Source organism: Cordyceps militaris (assembly GCF_000225605.1).
Source record: "Cordyceps militaris CM01 unplaced genomic scaffold CCM_S00008, whole genome shotgun sequence".
Classification (NCBI taxonomy): Eukaryota; Fungi; Ascomycota; class Sordariomycetes; order Hypocreales; family Cordycipitaceae; genus Cordyceps; species Cordyceps militaris.
In genome coordinates, this window is record NW_006271976.1 from 711600 (window position 1) to 738850 (window position 27251).

Below are 27251 nucleotides of genomic sequence, written 5' to 3' on the forward strand. Positions count from 1 at the left end.
TCTTGTGATCATGGCGACCTTGCAGCTCGCTCAGACGCAAACATGCCCACATCTTGCCGCATAACCAACATCGAAAAGTAGCTGCCGTCGTCGCCCCGGCCAAACACTGCCTCACGCCCAGGAAATTACTCTTACTGTCTCCTACGTAGCGCCAAGGCAGGAAGGTAGTAATATTTATCTAAAAGGAACAAGACACAAAGCAATGCAAGTCACCACGACCATGACGCTTCATTTGCGCCAGTACTGGGGCAAAACGTGCGCCTCGCCCGGTTTGCTGATCGGCATGAGCTAACGAGGACATAGTCTCTTCGTTCGAAAAGGCCATAACGTTGATTGCAAGAATACCCCCCGGCGAATGGGCATTGTTACATGTTTAATACCAGGGGAAGTCATTCGTGCAAGTAGGTCGATTGCACATACTCATATCTTTCTGATCAAATCGTCAAGTGTGGGATAACCTCGTACCTGCCACTTTCTACAAATTGAACCTTCCTCTAGTTACTAACTATTCTTATTAATGAGTCAGGCCCAATATTCAGATGCAGCAGCTGCCGCGTTCCCTTGACAGCACACCTCGGCATCTCCAACAACAACATGCCAAAAAGGTCATGTCATTGCGCCGCCCCCTTTCTGCGCCCCAATCTCGATATCCACCTTGAATGATACTATATCAATAATGGCTCATACCGCTCACCGTCTGTCAAACATTCGCCGAGATGCAGTAGGGCTATGTCAACCGAGTACTCCGTACTGATTGGCCCTATGAAGCAATTCGCCGATTCCCCGCTTCACCACTTCCCAACTTGGGCTGGATCTGCACCTTTGTTGCCCCCGAAGTCACCGAGCACAGTACCTGCCTAAAAGGATAATTCAGCTTAAGTTTGAGGCCAAAATGGCAGGTATGGAAACCGGCCAGAGATGGCCCAGGTCGGCCAACATCAAGGGGAATCACGGCTGTCGGCGGTGCAAGACCCGTGGCACAACTACAATCCCTGCTGCAATGGAGCAAGCATCTCGACAATAATCAAAACCGAAATGTATTTTCGAGGTCTGACCGGTATCTTTTAAAACAAACTTGTAAGCAGCATTTTTCCTGCCATCCAGAGCCGACCGATGAACATCGTCTTGCGATTTGCCTGGCCGGAAGCAACTGACGGCACTGCCTGAAACTATACCATTTTCTTGCAGGTTTTCTTCCCGCAGAGTATTCCGGTTCAGTATGCGGTCTCTTGGGACAGTATTTACTTTTGCGTTGGGTATAGTCACAGACTTGGAGCGACCTCAGACTTGGCACAAGTGCTAACCCTGGCATGTAGGCCTCCTCGGTGCAAGCCAGGCCTTGGAAGTGACGATTCTTGCCGACACTAACCGCGATGGCAAGATAGACACTACTGGAAAGAGTGACTATACTGGAAAAAATACCTGGACTGAGAGCTCTGGGGCCCTCTTCCTCGCCAATATTGGTGACTCGAACCGGCGCTGCTCGTCGCTCATCACCACCGACGAGAACGACAAGACCAATCCCGACTACAACTTGTGCAACGATGCCAGTGGAGATGTTCAGCGCAACCCCAAATACTTGGCGCCTGTTTTGACTCTGCCGAGCCCCGAGCTTAGTGACACGGCCACGGGGTCCATTGTGGTCGACAAGGTTGCTGCCTCCAAGGTGCGCGTCTTCCTCAAAGACGGTGCAGACTGGGCGTACGTGGCATCTAACTACACCTTTACCGCAGGCCAGCTGCGCAAGGGACTTGATCTTGGCGTCGACGCTCGCGAGGTCCGCACCACCGCGTGGGATGGCAAAGCCACACTGCAGTTCTCAGTCAAGGACAAAGGCGCCGAAGCCACAGACAGCGTCGCCCTGCGTGTTGCTCCCGTCCTGACACACCACCATGTTCAGCCTGCCGAACAAGTACTTGTATCCATGTACCAAAGCTCGCGGTTGTCTCCTGACAAACTGCAGGAAAAATTTGTCCAAGACCTCACTAAGCTATCCCTACAGGCGGGCGTCAAGCAGCCCTTTGTGACGGTCAATTCCTCCGACCACTGGACGCAGGACTTCTTCGAACCCGGCTACACGACGATTCCTGGTCCAGAGGGTCCGGTTGTGCTCCGCATCATGATTGCCTCGGCGCAAAACGAGAGCAGGAGAATCGTTTCCCACCGCTGGCTGTTCCGCGAGATGCGCTCCGACACGGTCGGCGCCGTCCAGCACCGCACCTATGGCACCACCACGGACTCGACTGGCAACCTCGAAACAGTGCCGCCCTATACCTTGAACGGCAAGTCGTACCCGGCTGGGCGTGCTATAATGGGCTCTCACTTTGGCAAGAAGCCTGAAATGGTCAAGTTCCTCAAGGCGCAAGAGGTGCAGGCACCCGTTGGGATTGACACCACCTGGCTCATGGTCGGACACACGGACGAGTTTATGCAGTTTCTTCCGGCTAACAACAAGCGCGGCTGGGTCATGATGGTTGACGACCCGCTCGCAGGTCTTGAGATTCTGCAACAGGCGCAGAAACAGGGTCATGGCAAGGTCCGCGCCATTTCCCGTCCCAAGATGCCGAGTGACGGGAGCTACTGTGTACCCACGAATTCCATCGACGACTTCTTGAACCTGGCCAACTTTACAGAAGTTCAAAAGTACTGTGATAAGAATATCAAAGCCAACATTGACATTCTCAAGAACGAGACGGGTCTGACGGACAGCGAGATTATCCGCGTGCCCGCACTCTTCTACACGTCCGAAAACCCGACCGCTTGCCGTGACAGCAAAGCCTAGGCCGTTCCGGCCGCCGGGGCGGCAAATGAGGGCATATACGCCCAGGGATACCGTCAGAGACCCTATGTCAATGTCCTTGAAGCGGGTGGTGGTGGCAAAGGCCCGGATGGCCTGGCGCGGCGCCAGGCGGACGACACCTGGCAGGTAGCGGCGTTGTACCCGGGCTGCATCAACGGCGTCGTCTTGTCCAACACGCAGTACGCGGCTCCCAACCCCTGGGGCCCGGTCGTGGACGGAAAAGATATTCTGGCGTCGGCTGTCAATGCCGCGTACGCCAAGGCCAACTTTACGGTCCACTACATGGATGACTTCTTTACGCACCATGTGGAGAGCGGCGAGGTTCACTGTGGTTCCAATGTGATCCGGGGAACCACTGCCAAGTGGTGGTAGAAGCTTTTCAGTCTCAAGGTTGAACGACGGTGGTTTTAGAAGTTCATTCATAGATCCATCCACTGAAGCACGGAAGGTGGTCAAAACGCTGCAAGAGAATATCCTGATCCGTTAGAATTAGAGTATAAGTCAATCAATATGCTACCTCTGCCACTGATATGTACTTGTGCGCGTGCATGTTGGATCGATTGGCGAAGCAGCGAACGCCGGCAGCTATCCCAGGACGTTGTCGAGTTACCTGATGGCACACTCTTGGTAGGTGAGGCGTTGACGGGAGCAAGTACTGCTACATGACGAAACTCGTACGCTATAGAACAAGCAGTATAGTACAGGATCCCGGGTCACAGTCTGCGGATTACAAGACATGTCATCATTCTATTGGTATCTTTACAGCCTGCTAGTCTCCCAAGCAGTTTCTCATAGCCGGATCCCTCGTAGCAACGTGCCCTGGTTCCAGATGCCACACATTCGCTCATCACCATTCCTCTTTGCCACAACCTCCGCGCATCAATCCGCCCACTGGCTGCCCTCCCGCCTCGGCGGCAGCGCCCTCGCCCTCTTGAGCTCCCTGCGCATCTCGCGCTGGCGGTCGGTCCTGGCTCTTTGCTGGGCCTTTTCGAACCCCGCCATGCTCATGCGGGTCCTGCTCGCCAGATCCGCAATCATGTCGTCGTCGTCGTCATCATCGTCGTCTGCTCGCGGCGCCGGCGCCGGCGCCGCGCCCCGCAGCTCGGGGGCCTCGTCGTCGAAAAACTGCATGGAGCGGCGCGCCATGGACATGCGGGTGCGCTCTGCGAGCGAGAGCGTGTGCCGCGGGGCCTTGGTGGAGGAGGATTTGGACGGCGACGGCGAGATGCTGCGCGCGGTCGCGTGCTCGGCGAGGCTGCCGCTCGTGGGCGGCGACGAGGCGCTCTCGCCGCCGTCGGTGAACTGCTGCCGCAGGGTGCCGCCGATGTGCGACGACGACGGCTGCCGCGACGTCGAGGCGGACGAGTAGCCGTCTTCCGAGTAGGGCGTGCTGTAGGAGCGCTCGCTGGCGGCGGGGCGGTGCCGGACCGGGACGGACGGGTCGGGAGCGTACATGCTGGCGGGTCGTGACGGCAGGCGGCTCGCCGTGCCGCGGTGGATGGTGTGGCGGGAGGGGGGCACGTAGGGCGCCGGGTGGATGTCGTCCTCGTCCTCGTCCATGTCGCCGAGGTCGCTGAGCTCGGAGATGGGGTCGCTGGCGAGGCGCACCGACGTGTCCGTGTTGCCGTACTGGGCGCGCATCGTATGCAGCCTCTGCACCGCGTTTTCAAAACTAGTCGTCTTCAGCTCCGTAAGCTCCAGGTCAAGCTCGTCCATCATGGTCGCGTAGTCTCCGTGAAGTGTTTCCTCGTGGGTAGGCGGTCGCATGCCGAGCATGGCGCGCACATGCAGGTCGGCGTGCGCGTTGAACTGCAAGTCGATGCCTTTGGGGGGTTTCTTTGGTGCCGCCCGCTTCTTCAGGGGCGACGCGGGCCGCTTGTTCCCGCGGCCGCCACCCGCCATGTCCCGGCGCAGCTCGTCCCAGCGGGCCAGCCGCAGCCGCTGGGCCTCGACACGGCCGTCGAGCTGCTGGAGCAGCATCCCGCGGTCATCGTCTTCGAGCTCCGCCAGGCGGCCCTGCTGCACGCGTCGCCACACGCGGTCGTACGGGGTGCCGAGCAGGCCCGTGGCGCGGCGGCCCGCCGCGTCGCCCGCGAGCAGCGTGTCCATCCAGGCCTCGTGGCCGGACCAGTTGTTTTTCACTGTCTGTCGCACGCGGCGGCGTGTGTCCTCTGCGAGGGCGGCGGCGTGCGTTGCGGCCGTCTCGTTGGCGCGAAGCATCTCGTTGCGGCGGGTGATGCCGCGCTCCTTCATAGCAAGCAGTTCCCCAAAGTCGCTGAACGCGGCGCCCGCCTGGCGGCGCCTGTCCAGCGCGTGCTTCAGCGATACGCGGTGGGCGATGATGAGCGGTCGCAGCAGGTGGCCGTCGCCCTGGTAGCCTCTATCCTCGAGCGCGACGTCGACGGCCAAGGGGCGCGTCCCGCGCCGGTCCGCCACCGTGCTCCGCAGCACCGCCGAGGAGAAGGCGGCCAGCACTTCCTCCAGGCGCTCGCCCTTGCAGTCGTCGAGCATCGTCTTGCGGATCAGGGCATCACGGCCCAGAGCACCACTCTTCTTTGCGTTTTCGAGGCCGCGGAGGAGCGCCGCGCGCAGGCTGACAGACTGTAGCTGATCGACGGCCGGGAAGTACGGTTTGAGTTTCTACCCAGTCAGTACGGGTAGTTTGGTCATCTCGCCCGGGTGCCGACATACCGACGCTGTGTCCTCTGGATCCCAAATCTCAAAGAGCCGATAGAGAGCCCACTCGACCGCCTGCACCCTTCGTTTGTGGTTCTGCGTGGTGCCGGCAAACGTGGCGGGCGTCACGTCGGGCCAGTCCTCGCGCAGATCGAGGTCCAGCAGTCGTAGGTTCGTCAGAAACGTGGGGATGGACTGGTTCGGGGCGGCTGACGGCGTCGTTGAGGCGGCTGCGGGTGGCCGGCCGTGTATGGAGAGCGGTCGTCGTGAGGCGGGTGCTGGTGGCACGGCGGGTGCGCCCACGCGTGCAGAACGCGCGCGACTGTTCTGAACGGCGGCCATGGGCGCGAAAAGTCAGTCGTCCTCAGCGAGGCGGTCGGAGAGGCATGTATGAGGGAATGTTTGCTGGTCGGTGAGCAACTGAGCAGGGGAGCTGGGGTGCAAGACGTGTCACGCTCGACTCGTGGGGCGGTTAAGGGTGCTGTTGCTGACGTCAAGAGCACACTGTAATCCAGGCTCGTCCGATGCTGTCAACGAAATGGGTCCAAATTCTGTCAAAAATATGGTCAAAAATGGCACCTTCGGTTATTTTTTTCTTAATTCCTGCCCCCGGTGGTGTTCCAGTGAGAGGCTCTGCATTGGCGTACGTATGACATTTTGATCTCAAGTACTACCCAGACACTATTACAAACAACATGCCTAGCAAGGCACCTTACTGAAGGAAAGCGTAGAAACAAAAAGAAGAATAAGTGGAACTTATGAGCATAAGGAAGGTCATTAAAATAAGGAATACAATTTAATAAGGAAGATTATTATAATAAAGAAGCTAAATTGGCCGTGATTTCCCAGTCGAGTCACTAGGCCCGAGGACGGAAAAGAAGTCATAGGTTTTCCCTACTTGAACCAATAACGACTGCTTTCGCAGCATATATTCTCCAACGATACCGGATGAATTACGTGCCCGACAAGTCCCAGCTTAGAGATGGCCGCCCTGTGTGAAAAAGCTTCGAATTCGTTTGCTCGCAGCAAGACTCGTCTTCACGTGGCTCCACGATTTGCTTCCAAGTTTTGCAAGTTGCAAGATATTGAATAAGCCGGTGTCTTTCTCTGCAATGACCTGCCAACCGGGCCGCTCCTGTTGCTGCTTGTCGGATTTGATAGGTGGAAAAGGTTGTCAAGAATCAGCTCCCGAATCTCGTATGGTAGGTCCATCCATTGAGCCATGGTGCTTGTGTGCAAGCTTTTGCTTCTGTCTATTCTTTTTGCAAGGCTTAACGAATTCATTTCTGAGTAACGGTTCGATGGCCTTGTGCAGGATGCGGCCGGGGCGAGGGGATCTGAGACGGACATCACGGATGGCATGCTCACGGCGACCCCAGTGCAGCCTTGGCGGTCGAAAAGGTTCTGGAAACGGAGGCAACTCCGAAAAGCACAGTCACGACTGCTTCAGATGGGGGGACACCAGAATATGGAAGAGTACTTGACGGGATACACATGGTATTGCTCGGCTATGGCCGCACATGTCGACTGATGAAGGCGGCGGCGGCGGCGGCCATGTAGGACGGTGGCGGGGATGACAAGACGGCGAAGAACGTCATTTTGTCGTTGTCTTATGCTGGATAGAGAGGTCCTTGGGGTAATGCATACGCTCAACTCGGAGCACGGCGCATTTTTCTATACAGGGCGTCGGATTGCCTGAGCAGGGAAATCCGCGCATTGTCGATATCGCTGTAGTCTGGCATGCACACTTGATGTCGCTTTTCCAAAATTACTGTATTTTTATCGAGTTATTTAAAGTATATTGTCTTTTTTTTTTGACCCAGCGACTGATTTACTAGCGCCGGACTTTTATGTCCGTTTGGCACGCAAACGGCTCCCAAACTCGGCCCTTGCATCTACGATCTGGCTTTCTTCTTGCACCTGCTGTTTTCGATCAATTGGTTGATTCAACGTCCCTCTTAAACCTCTCCATGCCCCCCTCTCTCTCACAACGCTCTCTCTCGCTTCCCCCCTCATGAACCTGTGCGGTTCGCCACCATGTCCGCTTCTAACCATGTCGGCCCGTCGCTGGCGTGTGGCTTGCAGAACCGTGCAGCCCCGAATACGGGAGCCGATCCGCGCCGGAGTCTAAACAACTCGGAATGCATGGCTGGCGAGATATTGATACCAGAATCCTGCTATACGTGCCCTTTTTCCACATTTATTGCTTCGGAACAAAAGTTTTCGCAAATTTTGTTTGCTTGGCAGGACAAACAAGCCGTGGCGAAGCGACACCAGCCCGCGTCGTCGCATCACCATGACACAGTTCTAGCCTGATGGCAAGGTCCGAATAGGATCAGTCTCGCATGTACTAGCAGAATTTTCACGGCTGGAAAGCAAAAGTTCCTGCGCCTTGCCAATAGAGGGGTGGCGATGCTCGTTAAAAAATGCGGCAACTCGAAGGAGAGACCAGATGCCCTGTCTCACGCCACCCCGCAAAACGTCTTACAACGCGCCGGCCAGACAACACTATCCGATTTTCTATATCTAGGCCGCTTCTCCCCGATGTCTCCTTCCTCGATCCTTTTCTCTAACCGCAACCGAGCCTCCCTCCAGACTTAGTAACCCTGCTCGACAACATCCACTATGCTCCGAACAGCTCTTCTCGGCGCCGTGGCCCTCGCGGCCCTTGCCGGCGCCGATGTTACCATCAACGTCGCCACCGACGTGCCGCCTCTGCCGCTCCAGACCCATTCCGCCGTGCTCTCCGCTGCGGACCTCTGGGCGCAGAGCTGCCCCGAGGAGCACACGCCCCGGACACCCTACAATGCCTCGCTGCTGCTCTCCAAGTACAACCCGGACTTGGGCGCGGCCGACGCGCACGTGTTTACGCCCAACACCGTGTACCCATCCTCGGACAGCCTAGTGCGCGGCGCGCTCGAGGCCTGGGCCCAGCACCAGCACCTAGTCCTGCGGCCCGACGAGGTCTGGTTCGAGGTCCTGGCGCAGCTCAACTGCTACATGGCGAAGCACGCCGAGGAGGTGCGGCACTTGTTTGTCGACTTTGATGGGCACCAGGATATTGTGGTCAAGGCGTACACCTGGCGCTCCGTGATTTCGAGCTTTGCGGCCGAGATCCAGAAGCGTGTCAAGACGGACTGGCTCGAGGCATGGATCATGCCCGGCTTCAGCACGAGCAACGAGGACGACCGCATGACGGCCACGGTTTGCATGATGGGCCTCTTCAAGCAGTACTTTTCCTTTGCCGGCGGCATCATCTGCGGACTGCCGCGCGTCACGCTCCTCGGCAGCCGCGCCGACTGGTTCCGGCTGCAGGAGAAGCTGGCCCATTTGAAGGATTTCGGACAGGAGCCGGCCGAGTACGCGGACAATCTGCGGCCCATCTTCAGCCGCTTCGTCCGCACCTTTGACGAGCCCGACAGCGAGGAGGTGAAGCAATTCTGGAGCCAGATTGTCCGCGCCGAGCACTTCATGACCTGCGGCAGGGGCCCGATGGAATTCAGCGTGACGGGCTGGCTCATGGGCCTGCTGCACTGGGACGCGCACGGCGACCTGCGCGCGCCCCAGCCGCGCCCCAACACCAAGGGCCTGGTCGTTCTCGACGGCATCGCGTACCACCCGCATCCCATGGACAAGCTGCCCGTCGGCTACGCCAGGGTGCCGCTCAAGATGCTCGACTTTCCCGAACCCGGTACCAACAGCGACGCGTATCTGGTAGCGGGCAACATGGGCGTGAACCGCACGGCCGGCGGCGCGCCCGGCGGATACACGCGCGCGCAGCCGATGAGCGCGTGGTTCCTGTACGGCCCCGTGGACAAGAATGCTGAGCAGACGGGCCCACTGGGCAGCTTTTCGGAGCTCAACGCGCTGGCGGCGGGCATGAAGGTGCAGCCGACGTGCCCGAACTACGAGCCCGAGTGGAACCCGCCGGCGGACGGGCAGTAATCAAAATGAAGAAACTGGAGTAATAGTAGCTATCAAAACGAGAAATTGTTGGACTCGATACATTTTGCTTGCTTGCGTGTAATAAATCACAGTCATGTGAAAAGGGTGGCTCGTAGAAGTGGTGAGGCCCGTGTAAGTGCGTGCCCGCGCCGTTCAGCTCTTCACGCCACAAAAACTCACTCAATGATTTTGACGGCGTTTTCAGCTCCAGCGCCCCCGAAAAGTATCATGAACACGACCGCAGCCAGATTCTACCTGCATAGCGTGAACCCGTCGTGAACGTTGGCGCCACGGCGTTCTCCACCAACCCAACAAATGCTAACATCGGCTGCTTCCCTTTTGGATACATAAAAACGGGCAGTTCCCCGAAGATGACGTCGAGCCTCTCTCTTGTTCAACTCTTTTATCCCTCGAAGAAATCAACCCCAAAACCCCCACACACATCATCCCTCATCAAAAACCAATGTCTCTCATCAAGTTTTACCGCGCCGACTACTCCACGGCCGGCATCACCGACGCCGTGCTGCAGGAGCTCGAAGCGGCCGTCGGGCGGCCTCTGGCGACGCGCATCGACGTTGCGCTGCGCAGCGGCACGCGGGCGCCCGAGTTCCTGGCCGTCAACCCCAACGGCTTCGTGCCGGCGCTCGTGCTCCCCGACGACCCGGCGCAGCCGCTGTGGGAATCGGCCGCCATCACCATGTACCTGGGGGAGGCGTACGGCGTCGACGCCGGGCTGTACCCGGCATCGGCGGGTGCTGCGCGCGCGCACGCCGTCAAGTGGATCGTCTGGTCCAACGTCAACCTCCCGCTGCAGGCGCGCCAGGTGAGCCGCGTGGTGCACTGTCAGCAGGAGGAGCAGGACGAGGGCGTGCGCGCGCTGCGCGAAAAGGACGCCGAGGTCGCGAGGGAGGAGCTGCGGAAGCTGCTTGGGGTGCTGGATGGCGGGCTGCAGGACAGGCCGTATCTGCTCGGCGAGACGTACTCGCTGGCTGATACGCATATTTGGGCGTTTATGACGTACATCAAGATGCTCAAGGTGGATATGGAGGGCTTGACCAACTTGACGGCCTGGATTGAGAGGGTTGGCGCGCGCGAGCAGCTCAAGGGTCTGTGAGCGGATGGCCGAGGAAGGCAAGGAAAAGGATGACATCGCCACTCTTGTAATGTTAATTGTAAAGGACAGTATGGAGTCTCAGTCCTGCAACCATATGCTCTACAATTGAAAAGAAGAACAGTCACAATGATTTGCTCTACAGTTGAAAAGAAAAACAGGGTTTATCTTGCTCACAACTACATGCTCTACAATCAAAACAGTCATAGAAGAACGTTCTTTGTCATCATCACAGTCACATGCTCTACAATTAAACCGGTTACAGAAGAACATTTTTTTTGTCATCATATCTGTTCTATAATTCAAAACTCCATGTTGCCATGCCTGGTAAACTCAAAAACGCCACTGGGTATCCATCACGAAATTTAGAAAACAAAACACCTCACAGCTTGGACCGGGAGCCATGTAGTCACTCGCTGCTATCAGCCTGGACACGCTTGACCACCTCGACGAGCTGGGGGTAAATCTTTTCCGAGGTCTGCACGCCGCAGACCTTGGCGACAACGTCCTCGGGGGTGCTCTCCGACATAATGGTGGCCAACTCCTTGGACTCTTCGTCGTCCTCGACGTTTTGGAAGCGGAACGCCATCTCGATAGCATCGAGAAGGTACTTGATCTCGCCGCCGTTTTCGGCAATCTCAGCAGCCGGCCCGACGAAGCGCTCCTTGCGGGAGAGCTTGCGGAGAGGCGCGCGGCCGACGCGCTCCACAGCGTCCTCGAGGTGGGGGTTACCGATGCGCTTGATAATCTTATCGACGTACGCAGCCTGGGCTGCCTCGTCGATGCCGTGCTTGCTCACAATGAGGCCCTTTGTCTCAGCGAGCGCGCCGCGGACCTCGGCCATGATGGCCTTGTCCTGCAGCGCATCGTAGACGGTGCGCTTTCTGCGGTTGTAGCCGTGGTACGCGGCCGTGGCGTGACTCGTGTTGACAGTGAAGAGCTTGCGCTCAATGAATGGGGCCAGGTTCTCGACCCAGTTGATGCCCTCAATCGGGGGGATGCCAACGTCGGCAAACGGCGTCTTCTCGACGACCCACTCAAAGAACTTTTCGAGCGTCACATCGAGCCCGGCATCGGCATCCTGCGCGGGCACAATGCGGTCAATGGCCGAGTTGGCATAGCGGGCGCGGGACGAGTGGTCCTCGAGGCGATCCGCGGGGGTGTTTTCGGGGCTCCTGATGAACTCGGCGAGTGTGTCGGTGGCGCCAATGGCGTTTTCGCAGGCAATGACGGCCAGGGGCTTGCGGTCGGCGGCGCGGCGGTCAATGCCCCTGGCGATGACGGGGGCGATAAACTTGAGAACGCGGGGGCCGACGGAGCAGGTGACGACGTCGGCGGTGCTAATCTCGTCAATGAGATCGGCCTCGTGCGTCTTGGAGTTGATGGCGCGGTAGTTTGTGATGGTGGACTCGGTGGTGCCCTCGACGCCGACCTCGATGACGCGGTACGAGGGGGAGGCGTTGATGGAGTCAATCAGGGCATCGGCGACGTCGGCAAAGACGACGTCGTAGCCAGAGTTGTGCAGAAAGCAGGCAACAAAGCCGCGGCCTTGATGAAAAGTGTTAGCATGGTCATGTCGTGAGTTGGGTGGGTGGGTGGCAGCGATGACGTGCAGCGGGGCAGCGCTACGCAATCGGCGGAAGCCGGAGTGGCGCCACACCAAGTTGGGGGTCGTGTAGCAAGCCGATTGTTGCAGATGGGAGATGGGAAACGTACCAATATTGCCAGCACCGAAATGAACAGCCTTGGGAGCCATGATGGAAATTGAGTGATTGAAGTTTTGGTTTGTAGGATGGAGGATGGAGGATGGAGGATGGAAGATGTCCAGCAAGTCGGAAGACGACAAGGAGAAAGAGCGGGTATCGAGCTTTATAGATGTCGTGGAGGTGTGGAGGAAGTCGAAGCAAAGCCAATCAAGGAATGCAACAGAAGAGGATACTGGAGAAGAAGAAAATGTTTCTTCACGGTCTGTAGTAGAGGTAAAAAAGGGGCTGATCAGGAATGAGTCTTGGAATAGAGGAATTGACGAAGGAGGCGGGGAGGGGCCAGACTTTATAAGAGACGATGGCGTTTGGAATGCGTTCAAGCGTCCAGGCAAAAAGATACTTTGCGGATCGTGAGTTGGAACGCGATTAGGAAAAAAGGCGGCCCCGCAGCTGTATTAAAAAAATGAATAAATTTTATCCTTTCCTTTCTGCCTGATACAACCCATTTCCGGAGAGACACGGGCTGCTTGCCAACCTTACGTGGGCAGGAAAAGCATCTTGGCGGCGGACCCATGTCGCAAACCATGACGGTGGCGTCGAGCAGCAAGCGGTGATTGGTTCCAAGGGCAGAGAGCGGGGGTCACCGTAGGTTACGGTGGGCGGGTCCCGCAGCCATTTGGCCGACGTGCAGCCCTCCGTTTCAGAGTTTCCCCCAGCAAATAAGGTCCCCCGCCAGCCGCCAGGCACTGACTGCCCTGCAAGCCTGCAAGCCTGCAAGCCTGCAAGCCTGCAAGCCTGCAAGCCTAGGTACGTAGATTTTACACGCCGTCCTATCGCTGAGAAAAACCCCTCAAAATTGCGCCTCCCTTGCTCATTGACGGCCGAGAGGTACCTCGGGACCACACCTGTGGACCACCATGACCCCAAGTACCTTGGCGTCGGGCTGCGGGTCCCTTCAGCGCGCCACTTGGTAATCACTAACTTGATGCCACCCACTGTACATACGACATGGAACATACATGACAAAGATAAGGAAAACCGTAACTACAAATTACCAATGTGGCCTCGAAACCCAGGCACGTCATGGCTTGGTTCACGATGCAAGTCGTACTTTCATTACCTCATTCCCCCTTTGGTCATCGACATGACACGGTACACTTTGCGCACTAGTTACGCCGTGGATCCTGCCCACGATGACCTCGCCCATCGGTGGACGTTCAGCGGTAACCACGACACGGATGCTTCGTTCCCTGTCTATCCCGTATTTTTGCTCATGCTTCACGGGTTGAACCCGTCCTGCAACTTCTGATATCAGCTTGTCCCACGTCAGCTGTCAAAGACATTGCGAGGTCCTGCGCCTGGTCTGTTTAGACAATGGCTGTTCGCCAAGGCCCCTCCCCCCCCCGATCCGTCCTATCTGCCACATTGTCTGCATCGCCCTGGGTAGAAAGATAAGGAAAACCCGGAGCCTGTCGTCAACGAGTGCCGCCCACCCTCTTCACTAGGTGGGTGGTTCGATTGAAAACGAGCCGCCGCCCCCTCAATAATAGTGCCGCGGGGTTCCGAGAAGCAAAAACCACCACTAACTATGACTATGACGTCGTTTCGGTAACTCGTCGGTGGCACGAATGACTACAGCAAAGAAACCCCTCGTTACATCACCACATCCTAGGGACTTGGGGTCCCTTTTTTTTTATTCCCAACCGATCGCGGTGATGTAATTCATTGCCCACCCACAAAAATGCATAGCATCATTCCCTTCTCCAGCGTGGAGAACGGTTCTAGACAACAGTGCAGTTGCTTGTTTCGACTTGATGTCATTCAAAACGGGTAAAGCACGTCATGCCTGTCTGCATGAATATCAAAACCCCCAATTCTCGTCAAGGGCTTCATTTTCTCGACTATGTACCTTGGCTTCTATTTCGTCCCCCACACCTCGGCTACGTGCCATGGCCAGGTTCGCTTCCCTATGCACCACTGGCCCGGCTCCCGACGACGAGGCTTGTACGGCTGTTTTGCGCAGCCTGCCCAACGTATCTTCCAGGCTTTGCCAAAAGGACACCGTCTCAATTCTAGTTACAGATAACTAGCTTTGCTCGTCAACTTGCATTGGCTGCACGTATAAGCGGCTTTATTCGCCACCGCAGACCTGGCCGCAGTGCGGCCGGCGCTAATCATAACGGCTTGCGCTATCTTCAGCCTGCGTGTATACCGCCTCGTTCCTCTCATTGTCATCTTAGGATCAACTCCCCGCGTCAGTATCCGTTGATTTATTGTATCCCTCCCTATTAGCCGGCAGTAGCTACTACCCTGTGCAACAGAGCAAAAGTTATAGCTTGCTGCTGAATGCAAGTCAAAGACTCCATTCTACACTACATAACATGATGCACATGTCTCCCACAGGGGGTCCGCAGAAACGTGCTTCAACCACTGAGCCTCACTGGCACAGCCTTATTGCTTTCCCGAGGACACATTAACTAGTCAGGACACTACCAGTAACTAAGTAATCGCTCAGTTTACGTTACGGTCTTGCCGCCCGTCTTCTGATAACAAACTTTCCGCCTTGTCCGGCAATCCATTTTCGGCTGTTCCGCTTCCTCATCAGGGTACGTACCTCTCAGCCACCGTTTTAGATGGCGCAGGCTACTCCCAGGCTACTCTAAGCCACCGTTTCCTCTTTACCAGCTCGGTAACATCTCCCCAGCTAACTTGCACCACCTCATCACCTTCCCGCCGTCTACCCGAGCTGGTTGCCCTGCCCGCTCTGTTTCAACATGTGCTATTCACGATATCAATCCCTTTTCCTTAATTTTAGCATGCTGCTAATCATATCCTTGATCATTTGTAGCCCATGCTGATCGTCTCTCTCTTTCCTCCTTCAATCTCCTACTTCTTCCGTGTCATATGCCAGCGGCTCATAACCGAGCTATCACCTGTCTGTCGACCCCCTCATCACAAAATCACACCCTAACTGGTAACCTTGGGTTGAAGTGGTGGTTGAAGTGGTGGTGGAGTCAAATAGGCGATAAATTAGCTGCCTGATTTTCAGCAGTATTCCAACCAATCCAACAACGCTCAACTTGCTGATTTGCAATTATTTTTGTGTGTGTTTTTTTCAAGACGCGATACAATTTCAAGAAAAAGACCCTGGATAAACATTTCTTGTTGAATGCACATGAATAGACAATACGGATACAAAGCGAATTTCACTTATGTTAATGCGCATTACATAAGCACGATATAAATCGTCGCAGAGGTGGCATGTACCTCCTTCCTTCAATCATCAAACATCTCATCTATTCGGCAAGAAGAGTATTGCATTGTGCTTCACCTAATCCTCTAAAATGGCACTATTATAATACAATGGCCAACCGGACGGGAGCATGTCAGCGGTGCCACTATCGCAAGGTGCGGTGCGATAGGAAACGCCCGTCGTGTAGCGTTTGCGCTCAGGTCGATATTCCGTGCGAGTACGCACCGCGAGAACGCCAGCTCCAACTTCGGCGGCAGGATGTTGAAAGACTAGAACAGCGCCTTCGCGACCTTCAAACAGACTACGATTCGCTACAAGCCCGCTTGAGCAATGTACTGAAAACCCATCCAGAATTGCCGCCCGATGACAACCTACCTCCGTCGGCCAGGGATCGCTCTCCAGCGTCGGCAGCTTCGATTGTCAACTTCGGACTTCATCAGAACCAGGCATTCTCCCGGGCGACTGCTGGGCATCATGAGGTTGCGAACGAGGTTATCAATCTTTCTCTCAGTGCCGGCGGAGGCCGCAACTTCGTGGGCTCCACGAGCGGCCTTTTCCTCGCCAACCTCCTTCAGCCCCAAGGACAACCCTCAGCGTCACTGCCTCAGAGCGGCCATGCCTCCAATGTGGTCTCAACTCATAGCGGCCAACCGATGGCCACCTCAGCATTGCCACCAAAGAGCCTCGCTTCCCAAATCCTCCATGCATATTGCAACCACAATAGGATGCAATATCCCTTTCTAGACTCAACGACATTATGGCGCGCCCTAGAAAATGTGTATGCCGCAGAAGAGGGACACAACACCAGAACGTGCAGCCCGACAGACGCATTTATTATCAACATGACGTTGGCAATTGGAACTTCCCAAGTGTCCAAGCTAAACTGGAGCGGGATGTGGGACGCGGAGAGCTCATACAACCGCGCTGCAGTCCATCTGGGCGAAGTTCTCTCTCAAGGAGGCATACAAGCTCTCCAAGCGCTCCTACTTGTCTGCCAATACCGCATGGGCACGCCATCGCATGATAGTACAGCCAGTGTTTGGCACCTCATCGGTATTGGCGCCCGGATGTGCTTCGAGCTCGGTCTACATAGGGCGTCGACGTATGAGGCCCCCAAGAACGGCGCTCCGACCGCGGACTCTGATGAGGCGTTCCGGATCCAGGAATCGGAGATCAAGAGACACTGCTTCTGGAGCGTTGTTGCCATGGACCGGACGGCTAGTCTTGTCCTCGGGAGACCCATGGCCATCCAGCTCGATGATATAGATGTGGAACTTCCCCACGTCGTGCCCTCAAGTCCCCAGAGTGTTCCCCCTGCCGCCATGTCGGACCATCAGCTCACAACTGCCATATTCGCTCATATTGTCCGATATAGACTCATTTGTGGAAAGATCCTCAATGCCTTACACCGAACAACAAGCACTGCCAAGGCTCCTTCCCGCAATTACGAAACAACTAGGGACGAGCTCGCCGCGGAGCTCCAGGAGTGGCACGAGGGTACCTCGATGATCCCCCTCACTCGCACAGAAGCGGAATCGTCAGCTCCTTCTGCAAGATCGAGCTTCCGTTGTCAGGAATGGTACGACCTCTTGTACCACAACGGGATGCTGATGCTGTTCCGCCCCTCACCATGCCTCAACAACACCTCCCGAAACAGCATCGCGCTGCAGCATGTGTACGATTCCTCCCAGTCTGCCCTACTACTCTACGCCGATCTTCATCGGAGTGGACGGATTAATTACTCCTGGGTCACTCTGCATTCAGTATTCATCGCGGGCCTCTCGTACATCTACGCGCTTCGCAACCACCTCCAACATTCTCAGAGCCGGCAGCAAAACGACAACGCCCCCAGAGCGAATCTGAGTGCCGGCCCCACCATCGGTCAGGTGGTGAACACGACTCGAGCCTGCTCCAAGGTGCTGGTTGCCGTGTCAGAGAGGTGGGCGGTGGCCCGAAACTGCTCCGAAGTATTTGACAAGCTCAGCGATGCAGTTGTTGCTGATGTCGTCGAGTCGCAAATGGCCAACGCCACGCCGACGCTGCAAGTCGGTTCCATGCGGACAAGAAGTCATGCTGAACCCTCCGCTGCAATTTCCCAGCCGAGCATGATAGAGCATGCGCTCGAGCAGTCCGCGATGCCAGGATTCAACATGTCCGTGGACAGCACGCTCAGGGACTGCTTTGGAGACTTGCAGGACATATGCTACGATCAGTATCACAGCGATGCAATAGTGCAGTTGTCTCAGGACTGGTTGGTAGGGCTCGGCGATACCCCTGGACATGAATTCTAGAACTGGACACTCGCCCGGCAATTTCCGGCGGAGTGCAGCCTCCTCGTTTCCAGGCATGCCAGCGATAATGGTAAGCGTTTATAGTTTCAATACCTCGACGCGGACGGCTCGGAGGTCTATTGTTCAAATGCGACCTCTATCTAAAAATACACGCGGCACATCTATGTGTCGGCTTCTCAAATATTCTGCAATGCCCTTTCCAAGGCCATCAATTCGGTCCGAAGATGCGATGCCTCCGTTCAGATTATCCAGAATGCGGCTAGTAAGGTTAGATTATTTACACTAAGACGGTGACATCTTTCCACTTACAAGTGAACGGCGTTGATTCCCGGGAACTCGACGCGCTCTACGCGCCTGTCAGGGTTGCTCTTGAACCAGTCATCTCCGAAGAGCTGCTTGAGTCGGGTCGTCGTCAGCACCGACCGCAGCCAGTCGTATTCGTCATCGTGGCGCACGAAGAAGCCGACATTGGAATTGTCAGCCTTGTCGCCAGAGCGTGCGTGCACAATACTCCCGAGAGGCACAAAGTCGGTGACCCCTAGGGACAACACGTCAATAGGGTCTTTGGTGTCTCCAGTGGGCCGCTTCACTGGGTACACGGCCGTTTTGAGGGGCAGTTCGACCGGTATAATCTCCCCCGAGCCGAGCTCGACGCGGTGCCGAATCGCGCTCTGCGGCATCAAGGCTGGGAACATCTCCATAAATGGCTTGGGGTCCATGGTCCGGAAGTCGAGCGACATGTGGTAGCCTGGATAGCTCTGCATCCTGGACGCGTAAATGGGCACCTTGAACTTGAGTGCTGCAATGTCAGATAGCTCGCGCGCCTGGGCAAAGACACGTAGTATGACGGTTCCTGCTTGCTGAGAAGACGGGTTGGGGGCCTGACTGCCGTACTGCTCGATGCTGAGATGGCTGAAGTTACTGTCCCTAAAGAAATGCCTGAGCTGATTCTTCATCATTGTGACCTTCTCTTGGACGTCTAGGCCATTGATGTAAAACGTTGCCTCCGCTTGATAGCCGCCCTCGGCGGTAAACATGACTTTGGTGGTTGGCGGGGGAGGGAGTCCGTAGACGTTGTAGACGCGGACCCGGTCTTCCCTCTGTAGCCGCGAGACGTTTCGTCCGTCTTCCTGGACTCGCACATCTTGAAGATTCGCCACGACATCTGGGTTGAGGTACAAGTGGCCCTGGAGCTCGTACAGGAGCTGCGCTGTGACGGTATCCCGCGTGACGCGCCCACCGCCCTCGGACGTTTTGGTGATGACGCAGGATCCGTCCCGCTCGATCTCGGCAATCGGAAAGGCCAAATCGACCAAGTCTGGCAGAAAATCCTTGAAGCCTGAAAAGTTGGCTCCCACGACGTACGGCCCGCATTCTATCAGGTGAGCGGCAAGCAAGGACCCGGCGAGCTCGTCGTACTGCTCCTCGCGCCATCCATAGTATCAAGCAGCAGCACCCATGACAGGAGAGGCATCGGTGCACCGTCCACAGAGAACGATTCTGGCGCCAGCGCGTAAAGCGGCGGCAATTCCCCAACAACCGATGTATGCGTTCCCGGTCAAAGGTGTGAAGCCCCATTTGTCAAGCGTTAGTTCCGGATGGTCGAGATGCGGAAAGGACAGACCGTTGGGTAGGCGGTTGGCGGGATCGTCCTGGCCGAGGAGCACCGAAACGTCATCCCCCAAGACAGCGGCCACGATCTCAGGGGAATAACCCCTGTTCTTGCATAGCTTCTTGACCTTGCGGAACAACGAGGCGGTGTTGAGAGCCCCGGCGTTGACGACGACTCGAATGTCGCGGGTCATGATTTCGTCCAGGCAAGCCTCGAGCTGGTCGAAGAACCCCTGCTCGTAGCCGAGCTCCGAGTCGACATCGCGCCTGGTAATGGCGTTCCAGGCAATGTTCATCTCGGAGAGCCAGTCGCCCGTGATGACCTGGACGTTGCCCGAGCGCACCATGCGAGCCATGGCATGTGGGTGGTCGCCCGTCGCGCCGGAGACGTTACCAACTCTCAATAGTGGCTTCTCTAACATTGTGATTGAGAAGGAAACAATGATGCACGGTAATTACAGAAGGGGTGTTGCGTATAGGGAGCTCGCTGAGCTGAAATATCTCTGGATGGTGGGCCAGAACTCCTGCCGCATCTCCTGACGGCTTCCAGGAGCGGAGCCAGAGCGGAACAATAATACATATACCAAGAGCCAAGGCGAGGGCCTCCACAACCCAATAGCAGGCATGTTCAATCTGCCGACCAGAGTGAGGACGAGGCGTCTCACAAAGTCACGAACCAAAGCAGCAGGAGTCTCCCGAAAAGGGAAAGATCGACTCGGAAAACAGCGCCGTTGCGGCATGCGGCGCCGAATGCCGAGAGTCCCACACTCTCTTGACTCATGCGCCTGCTCGGCTGGATTCTGTAAGCCCAAGGAGCGGAAAACGGCGCCGCACCGCCGAGTTTCTTCATATGTCGTTATCGTTCGTTGGTGATCCACTGGCATGGACAAATGGAACGGTTGGATAGCAAAACCACAACGCCTCGACCCTCAACGGCTTGGAACCAAACCCGGGGATTGCGGGGTGGAGTGGCTCTAGATAGTACCCCAGGTTCCACCTCGAGTCCGGGGAAGAAGCTAGACATGATAGATAAAAGGCAGAGCGCCTACCGGCGCTCCTTGAGAGATTTGGTCACACTGGTCGAGTTATTTCACTCATAACCAAGTCAAAATATTCGACAGACTCATGTGTACTCTGATGGCTGAACCCAAGGCTCCCGTGTCTGCCCAAGCGATGGGTGAGGCACAGCATTCAGATATTGAGAAACAGCAGGCTGTCCATGACGACGAAGGCATTGAACTCAAGGAGAAGTCGGCTACGGTAGACTACTCCGGCGCTGCGGCCAAGACGGACCCGGCTGAGATCCGGCTAGTCAGGAAGCTGGACTGCTGGATTATGGTATGTTTCTACCAGCTTGACACGTCTCTCATATGACACGGTGCTGACTTTGCCCTGCCAGCCTACCCTCTGGTTGATGTACTGGCTCAACTTTCTCGACCGCAATGCCATTGCCGTCGCCCGTCTGAACCACCTCGAAGCCGACCTCGGCCTGTCGAGCGTACAATACTCCACGTGTGTCTCGGTCCTCTTCGTCGGCTACATCCTCGGGCAGGTCCCCAGCAACATGCTCCTCACGCGCGTCCGGCCCTCGTGGTACATGGGCGGCTTCATGATGGCCTGGGCCATCGTCAGCTGCCTGACGGCGCTCGCGCGCTCCTACGTCGACCTCGCGCTCACCCGCTTCTTCCTGGGCGTCGTCGAGGCGCCGTACTACCCAGGCGCGCTGTACATCCTGAGCATCTTTTACACGCGCAAGGAACTAGCGATGCGCATCAGCGTGCTCTACTCGGGCAACATCCTGGCGACGGCGTTTGCGGGGCTGATTGCGGCGGGCGTGTTTGACGGGCTGGATGGTGTTCGAGGGTTGGCGGGCTGGCGGTGGCTGTTTATCCTGCAGGGCGCGGTGACGGTGGTGGTGGCGGCGGTGTCGTGCTTTACGCTGCCGGACGAGCCACGGAATACGCGCTGGTTGACGCCGGAGGAGCGGCAGCTGGCGCATGAGCGCATCGCGCGGGATACGGTGGACTACCGGGCCGTTACGAGTCCGTGGACCGGTCTCCGGGAGGCCATTGTTGATGCGCGCGTGTGGGTATTCATGTACATGCAGCACATGCACCTCGGTACGTTTCCTCGCTCTGCAGTATACCACGAGCATGACTAACTGATGGGTAGCCACCAACGGCTTTAAAAACTTCTTCCCAACCATTGTCGAAACACTCGGCTTCACCCCCAATATCACCCTCCTGCTCACCTGTCCACCATACCTCATTGCCGGCATCCTCTCCGTCGTGTGGGCGTGGTCCTCGGGCCGGCACAACGAGCGCACCTGGCACATTACGCTGTCCAAGGCCGTCGCGCTGCTCGGTTTCGTCTTGGCCTGCGCGACGATGAACCTCGGCGCGCGCTACTTTGCCATGTGCGTCTTTACGATTGGCACGTACGGCGTCAACTCGATCCTGCTCGGCTGGGTCGGCAGCTCGTGCGGGCAGACGCGGGAGAAGAAGGCGGCTGCGCTGGCGATTGTCAATATGAGCGCGAGCGTGAGCTTCATCTGGACGCCAGTAAGTCTACCCTCTGTCTCGGTTTGTGGTGACCTGAATGCTGACTTGTGGCAGTACTTGTGGCCCAAGTCGGACGCCCCGCGGTACGTCATTCCCATGGCCAGCTCGGCGGGGTTTTGCATCGCTTGCGTGGCGGGCGCGTGGTTGATGCGGTGGATGCTGGTTAGGGAGAATAGAAAGATTCGACAGAGAGACTCGGAGGCTGTTTTGTTTTATGCTTACTAACTTGGCCTGTATTCTACTCTACTGGTCGACGTTGATGGGATAAGTAAGAATTGCAATTTCATTGCTGCACCCCGCACACAGTCTTGGCAAACTCGTTCATTTTGCGACAACCCCGGGCCGGGCCGACTTGTTGACGACGCTTGTACTCGGTCTTGCATGGCTCCGACATCCCCTCGTCCCATTCTACAAGGAGAAGGTGGCTGAGACTTGAATCTTGGCAGGCCAGCGAGGTGGCTGGTAGCACAGGAGCGCTCAACCAATACCAAGGGTCGATTCTCTTGGAGTTGGTATCGTCGCCGAGCTCGCGAATTCTCCCACAATCACACATGGAGCGAAGCGAGGACCAAAAAATTACACCTTGGGCGTAGCCAGGACAAGAAAATTAAGAGGCACGACAGGACAGAAGAGCAGTCTTGGATGCACGGCTCTAAGCATCTACATAGTTGGCGGCTGCTTTGCCTATAAATCTTGATGGAATGCTATGGTGCTCGACTATCCATCATGCCCTCATCATGCATCACCCCCCATTACGACGCCGTTGGCGTGGGATAAAGGGTGGGCCAATATCTGAACGTATCCGTCCTCGTCATGACCGGGACCGTCGGGGCCGGGATACAAGCGCAAGCACTGCTCACTCGCTGGACGGGGTCACTGCCGCACGCCTTGGCTGCATACTCGGGCACCTTGGTCGCATCCTTGTTGAGGCGTCTGGTGAAATCCCAGCAAAACTGCTGGCTCTCCTCGAGACGGCCGGGGATGTGTGAGGCGCGCAGGGCGCGCATGCAGTTGTCGGCGCTACACGAGGCCGGCTTCTCGCACTCCTTGGACGTCATCTTGACGACAAAGGTGCCGCGCTCAATGGTATGGACGAGGATGAAGCCCGACTGGAACTTGGCGTACGAGGACCAGGTGCCGCTGGTGCGCACGCGGCCGCCGCCGACTTCCTCGTCGTCCTCGGGGTAGATGTCGAAGCGGCCGGCCTCGCAGATGCCGGCGCCGGTGGGGTCCGAGGTGACGCTGGCAACGTCGAGCACGCTCAGGCCGTTGCCGTAGTTGGACTGGTAGAGGAAGCCGTCGTGCATGTACTGGTTGTGGTCGTTGCCGCGCGTCTTGCCGGCGTACTGGCCGGTGTAGACGGGTTTCTCGAGGTCGCGAATGTCGAAAATGTGCGTCGTCGTCAGACCGCGCGCCATGGGGCCGACCGTGGCAAACTCCTCGTCGTACTCGTCGTCGAGGAAGAGGTACTCCTGCCACTGGTCGTTGTTGACGGCGCCCTGGTGGACATAGGTGGCGCCGGGGTAGTCGCTGATGGAGATGATGTTGGTCACGTTGCCCGTCTTGTCCGTCACGTCGTAGATGGTGAGCGTGTCCTCGTTGTAGCCGTAGCAAATGTCGCGGCCGTGGTAGCGCGCGTCCGGGCCGCGGTAGACGAGGCACTGCGCGTCGTGCACGTAGCCGTCGCCGCCCGCGCAGCCGGGGCTCGTGATGTTGGCCGGGTCGCTGATGTCGAGGAAGATGAGCCCGCCGCCGCAGGGCAGGTCGTGCGGCCGGATCATCTGCCCGCGCGCGTCGGCGCCGACGGCGCCGACGGCAACGGCGTAGTTGCGCTCCTCGTTGACGACGACGTTGTGAGCGCGGCCCGACGGCAGGCCGTTCCAGTAGCCCGTCAGGTCCGACTGCGCAAAGGTCTTGGGCCGCGCCGGGTCGAGGGTGAGCAGCTTCTTCAGGTCGAGGAACTGCACGCCGTGGCCGAGGGCCTCGGAGCCGATGACGACGAGGTCATTGACGACGCGAATCTCCCGCCACATGTTCGGGACCGAGTACGGCGGCAGCCGGCCGAGGTAGCTCAACTTGCCTTCCTGGGTGATTTCCGCAAACGCGGCGCCGTCCATCTGGCCAACGACGACAAACTCACGGCCGTCGGCCGAGGTCCAGCCCCAGGAGGACGAACCACGACCGACCGAGCTGCCGAGCGCCGTGTGGGGGAGGAAGTGGTACAGGTCGACCTGCAAAACAAAATGCATCTGTCAGAGAGCGGCTTTACGAGACGAGCAAAGAATCAGGGGGGGGGGGGGGGTAATCCTCACGTTTCGGCACCGAAAGGTGTTCATGGAGTCGCCGGGGATGGCTGCGGCGAAGCCATTGACACAAGGGGTGTAGCCGAGCTCAGGGTACTGGGCGCTATTCATGAGACCAGCCTGCTCCTCTTCCTTCCAATGCTCCTACAAATCAAAGCTTGTTAGTGTTGGATTTGCCCTTGAAGTCAAGAAAAAGAAACTGAGCTTTTACCATCTTGCGAGCCATGATGTGAGCATGAACCGCGCCGGACTGGTAGTCGGCCTTGGAACCAGCAATAGCCACGCTGGCAACGCCGGCCATGGCAGAGCCTACAACGGCCACGGAAGCAAAACGAACCATGGCGGGCCGATATTCGATGATGTATGTTTCTGACTTGTCGCGAGCTTGAGACGCTGGGAGACTTGACGAGGCCGAAAAGGAAGCTCAGCTCCGAGGCAGGGCTGACGGGGTCTATAAGTACTCAAAACAGCTGCAATAACGACAGAATACACAATGCTGCTGGTACCCCCCTCATGACCGGGCACATCTACGCGGTTTCGCTGTGGCGCTGCCTGTTGCTACCTTGGCGTTTGTCACAATCCGAGTCCCGAGCTGTACCCGGATGCCTTCCACTTGGCATTTTAGGCAAGCAGTGCTTCTGTCGCCGTTGTGGAAAAGATGTCGTTGCCTCTTGGAATTAATTGTTTGCGCTAACTACCGAACCTTCTGCTTTGGGCAGGTGTTTCTTGTCTTGGCCGGGCTTGGCGGTCTTTAAGTAGAAGCCTATTTTGTAATCTTGTCCGACTCGACGCCCGCACATTGCTTGGCTGTATAAAGAAAATTACATGAACGATAAAATTAGTACAAGGCAAAGTCGGATTTGCTTTGAATGGAGAGGGTCCTTTGCCCCCCCGGGGGGTTGTAACTACAACGAACTAACTTGTTCTCTCTTCTCTTGCCCAACAGGGCTGTCACATCGGGCCGTGCTCGCGACCGAAACTTGGCTCGATTCCTATTGGCCAAGTAATCTATAGATGGCGCGTGGCCCGCACGGAGACTTCTGGACTGAGAGGTCTGCAAGGCAGCCGCGACGCCCTACCGATCCGCTTTGTGGCGAGAGCTTAATATATGACATGCAGCTTTCAAAGGGAATGTGACAAATCGAATGGGTTTTTCGGTTTCGAGTTCCGCTTCTTGTGTTGGCAAGTAAACCCCTCGAATAGCTCTTACCTAAGTCAGAGCCCCGATCGTCTTGGCCGACGTGGGCTCGCATGTCATGCAGCAACGGGCTAGTTAACAGTTGATATGAATAAAATTTGAAAACAAATTTATGTGCTCCGTCTATATGATGTCCTTCTATTGGTATCAGCCCCAAGTTGTAAAATGCCAATGCAAAATGTCTATAATGCCCAAATCTCATGGAATCCTATAAAGTCAAAACTGTCGTGCCCCCAATCCCCAAGAAGAAGAATGGCTTGGGTTGGGAAAAGGGGGGGGGGCAGGCGTTTACCTCGGTCATGGCGGTGGCAATGGCGGCGTGGCAGCCGAGATCACCGACGTCTTCGGACTTGACGCGGTCGAGGATGGCTTGGGCATGGCGGCTCTGGGTCTCGTCGAGGCCGGGGGCCGTTCTGGCTTGGATGGAGGACGGGGCTGACGTCGGGGCGGCGCAGACGGAGGCGGCGGCAGAGACGAAAAGGCCGAGCCGGAACTTGATGATGGTGGTTGTGGTAGGATAAACTTGTTCATGGACGAGTGAAGAAGTAAAGGTTGAAAGTCCGAAGTGATGGTTGATAGATAGGTGGTCTTGTTTGCTTGTGTTGGTTGTGTTGGTTGGCGGCTCCTTCAATCCAACTTGCAGACTTATCTGGGGGGTTTATATACATTTTCGAGCACCCACGTTTTGGCCCGGTGCTCAGACTCAAAGACTACAAAACCCGCTGAACCGGACTACGCGATCTGGACCCTGGATCCAAGGATCCTTACAATGAAGCTTCATGCCGCCGCCATGTCCGGGGGAGCGCTCACGGCCGGGCCCTTGGCTAGCACCGAACGGCGCCAGGCACACACTTAAAACAGGGCAGGGTTTAAAGGACGGAAAGATTTACGCCATGGCCATAGAAGGCATTCAGGGGGAGCGGTCTTTAGCTTCCGGCCGTCGCGGTCCTGCTGTTAGGGCCAACAGGACACACATAGGATGAGAGGTAAAGTTATTATATTATATAAGTTCTATTTAGTCAAAAAAAGTATATATATATACTAGATATACTAGATATATTATTTAATAAGAGATTATTCCTCTAGCTTCTAAGCTATCTATTATTAATCTGCGCACATGTGCAATGCCTTTACTATTCGTAAGCATAGACAACACTATAACGTGACACCTTGCATCCCGCGCCATCCATGCCACTCCTCATGATAACCCTCTTTTCCTTCGTCACTTTTTGTTAATTCCCTCGTGCTTCGAGCCCTGCTAGCATACATATCTCGCTCACACGGTCCGTTCCTAGCATGGCCCCCCCTCCCGGGTAGTCCCCCCTTCTCACGCTTCCCCATCCCGTCCGCTTACACGTCGCCATGCCAGTGCATGCTCGTGCAAAAGAATTCTTCCTCGTCGGTGCCCCAAGCTTAAGTTGTCTCTTGCCGCGCAGACGAGAAATGAAGCCGTAAGTAAATCATCGCGAGTTCCCGTCCGAAAACCTCCCTCCAGTATGTCTCATACAGCCCGAGCCTGGAACGAAAAGGCACTCCGGCTCCGCATATCCCTCATACCTCCAAGATAGGCCTCGGGAAATACGGAGTTTCTCCCCCCAGTAGGTACTTGGAAGCTCCCCATTTCTATCTAGTTGCGAGCCAATATTTCTCGTAATGACAACGGCTGCCTTGTGGATGCAGTCAACGTGGCATGGCATGGCGTTGTGCTGTGCATATGCCCCTCACCATTCATTTTTTTTAAAGCAATGTCGATCCGCATAGTATGTGCACACCATTCATACCAGTCTTCCAGCATC

The 27251-nt window shown here is 56.5% G+C and overlaps 9 protein-coding genes across 9 annotated transcripts; 5 read left to right on the top strand and 4 right to left on the bottom strand.

Moving 5' to 3' along the window:
• Window positions 1-892: 892 nt before the first annotated feature.
• Window positions 893-3172, top strand: CCM_09283 (putative protein-arginine deiminase; the record flags this gene model as incomplete). The annotated part of the gene is made up of 3 exons (XM_006674417.1): window positions 893-899; window positions 1317-2722; window positions 2783-3172. The coding sequence occupies 3 exons, from the start codon at window positions 893-895 to the stop codon at window positions 3170-3172; spliced, it is 1803 nt and encodes a 600-aa protein (XP_006674480.1).
• Window positions 3173-3679: 507 nt separating this feature from the next.
• Window positions 3680-5818, bottom strand: CCM_09284 (uncharacterized protein; the record flags this gene model as incomplete). Its single annotated transcript, XM_006674418.1, has 2 exons — window positions 3680-5440; window positions 5492-5818. The coding sequence occupies 2 exons, from the start codon at window positions 5816-5818 to the stop codon at window positions 3680-3682; spliced, it is 2088 nt and encodes a 695-aa protein (XP_006674481.1).
• Window positions 5819-7513: 1695 nt separating this feature from the next.
• CCM_09285 (uncharacterized protein) lies at window positions 7514-8077 on the top strand (the record flags this gene model as incomplete). Its single annotated transcript, XM_006674419.1, has 2 exons — window positions 7514-7758; window positions 7831-8077. The coding sequence occupies 2 exons, from the start codon at window positions 7514-7516 to the stop codon at window positions 8075-8077; spliced, it is 492 nt and encodes a 163-aa protein (XP_006674482.1).
• Window positions 8078-9884: 1807 nt separating this feature from the next.
• CCM_09286 (glutathione S-transferase) lies at window positions 9885-10535 on the top strand (the record flags this gene model as incomplete). Its single annotated transcript, XM_006674420.1, has 1 exon — window positions 9885-10535. The coding sequence occupies one exon, from the start codon at window positions 9885-9887 to the stop codon at window positions 10533-10535; it is 651 nt and encodes a 216-aa protein (XP_006674483.1).
• A 406-nt stretch (window positions 10536-10941) lies between these two features.
• Window positions 10942-12288, bottom strand: CCM_09287 (mannitol-1-phosphate 5-dehydrogenase; the record flags this gene model as incomplete). Its single annotated transcript, XM_006674421.1, has 1 exon — window positions 10942-12288. The coding sequence occupies one exon, from the start codon at window positions 12286-12288 to the stop codon at window positions 10942-10944; it is 1347 nt and encodes a 448-aa protein (XP_006674484.1).
• Window positions 12289-15601: 3313 nt separating this feature from the next.
• Window positions 15602-17782, top strand: CCM_09288 (fungal specific transcription factor, putative; the record flags this gene model as incomplete). Its single annotated transcript, XM_006674422.1, has 1 exon — window positions 15602-17782. One exon carries the CDS (start codon window positions 15602-15604, stop codon window positions 17780-17782), a length of 2181 nt encoding a protein of 726 aa, XP_006674485.1.
• Window positions 17783-18087: 305 nt separating this feature from the next.
• On the bottom strand, window positions 18088-19815 carry CCM_09289 (DUF1446 domain protein; the record flags this gene model as incomplete). The annotated part of the gene is made up of 2 exons (XM_006674423.1): window positions 18088-19206; window positions 19246-19815. The coding sequence occupies 2 exons, from the start codon at window positions 19813-19815 to the stop codon at window positions 18088-18090; spliced, it is 1689 nt and encodes a 562-aa protein (XP_006674486.1).
• Window positions 19816-20518: 703 nt separating this feature from the next.
• Window positions 20519-22179, top strand: CCM_09290 (pantothenate transporter, putative; the record flags this gene model as incomplete). Its single annotated transcript, XM_006674424.1, has 3 exons — window positions 20519-20731; window positions 20793-21513; window positions 21566-22179. 3 exons carry the CDS (start codon window positions 20519-20521, stop codon window positions 22177-22179), a joined length of 1548 nt encoding a protein of 515 aa, XP_006674487.1.
• Window positions 22180-22706: 527 nt separating this feature from the next.
• On the bottom strand, window positions 22707-25057 carry CCM_09291 (uncharacterized protein; the record flags this gene model as incomplete). Its single annotated transcript, XM_006674425.1, has 4 exons — window positions 22707-24185; window positions 24267-24401; window positions 24469-24650; window positions 24961-25057. 4 exons carry the CDS (start codon window positions 25055-25057, stop codon window positions 22707-22709), a joined length of 1893 nt encoding a protein of 630 aa, XP_006674488.1.
• Window positions 25058-27251: the final 2194 nt, after the last annotated feature.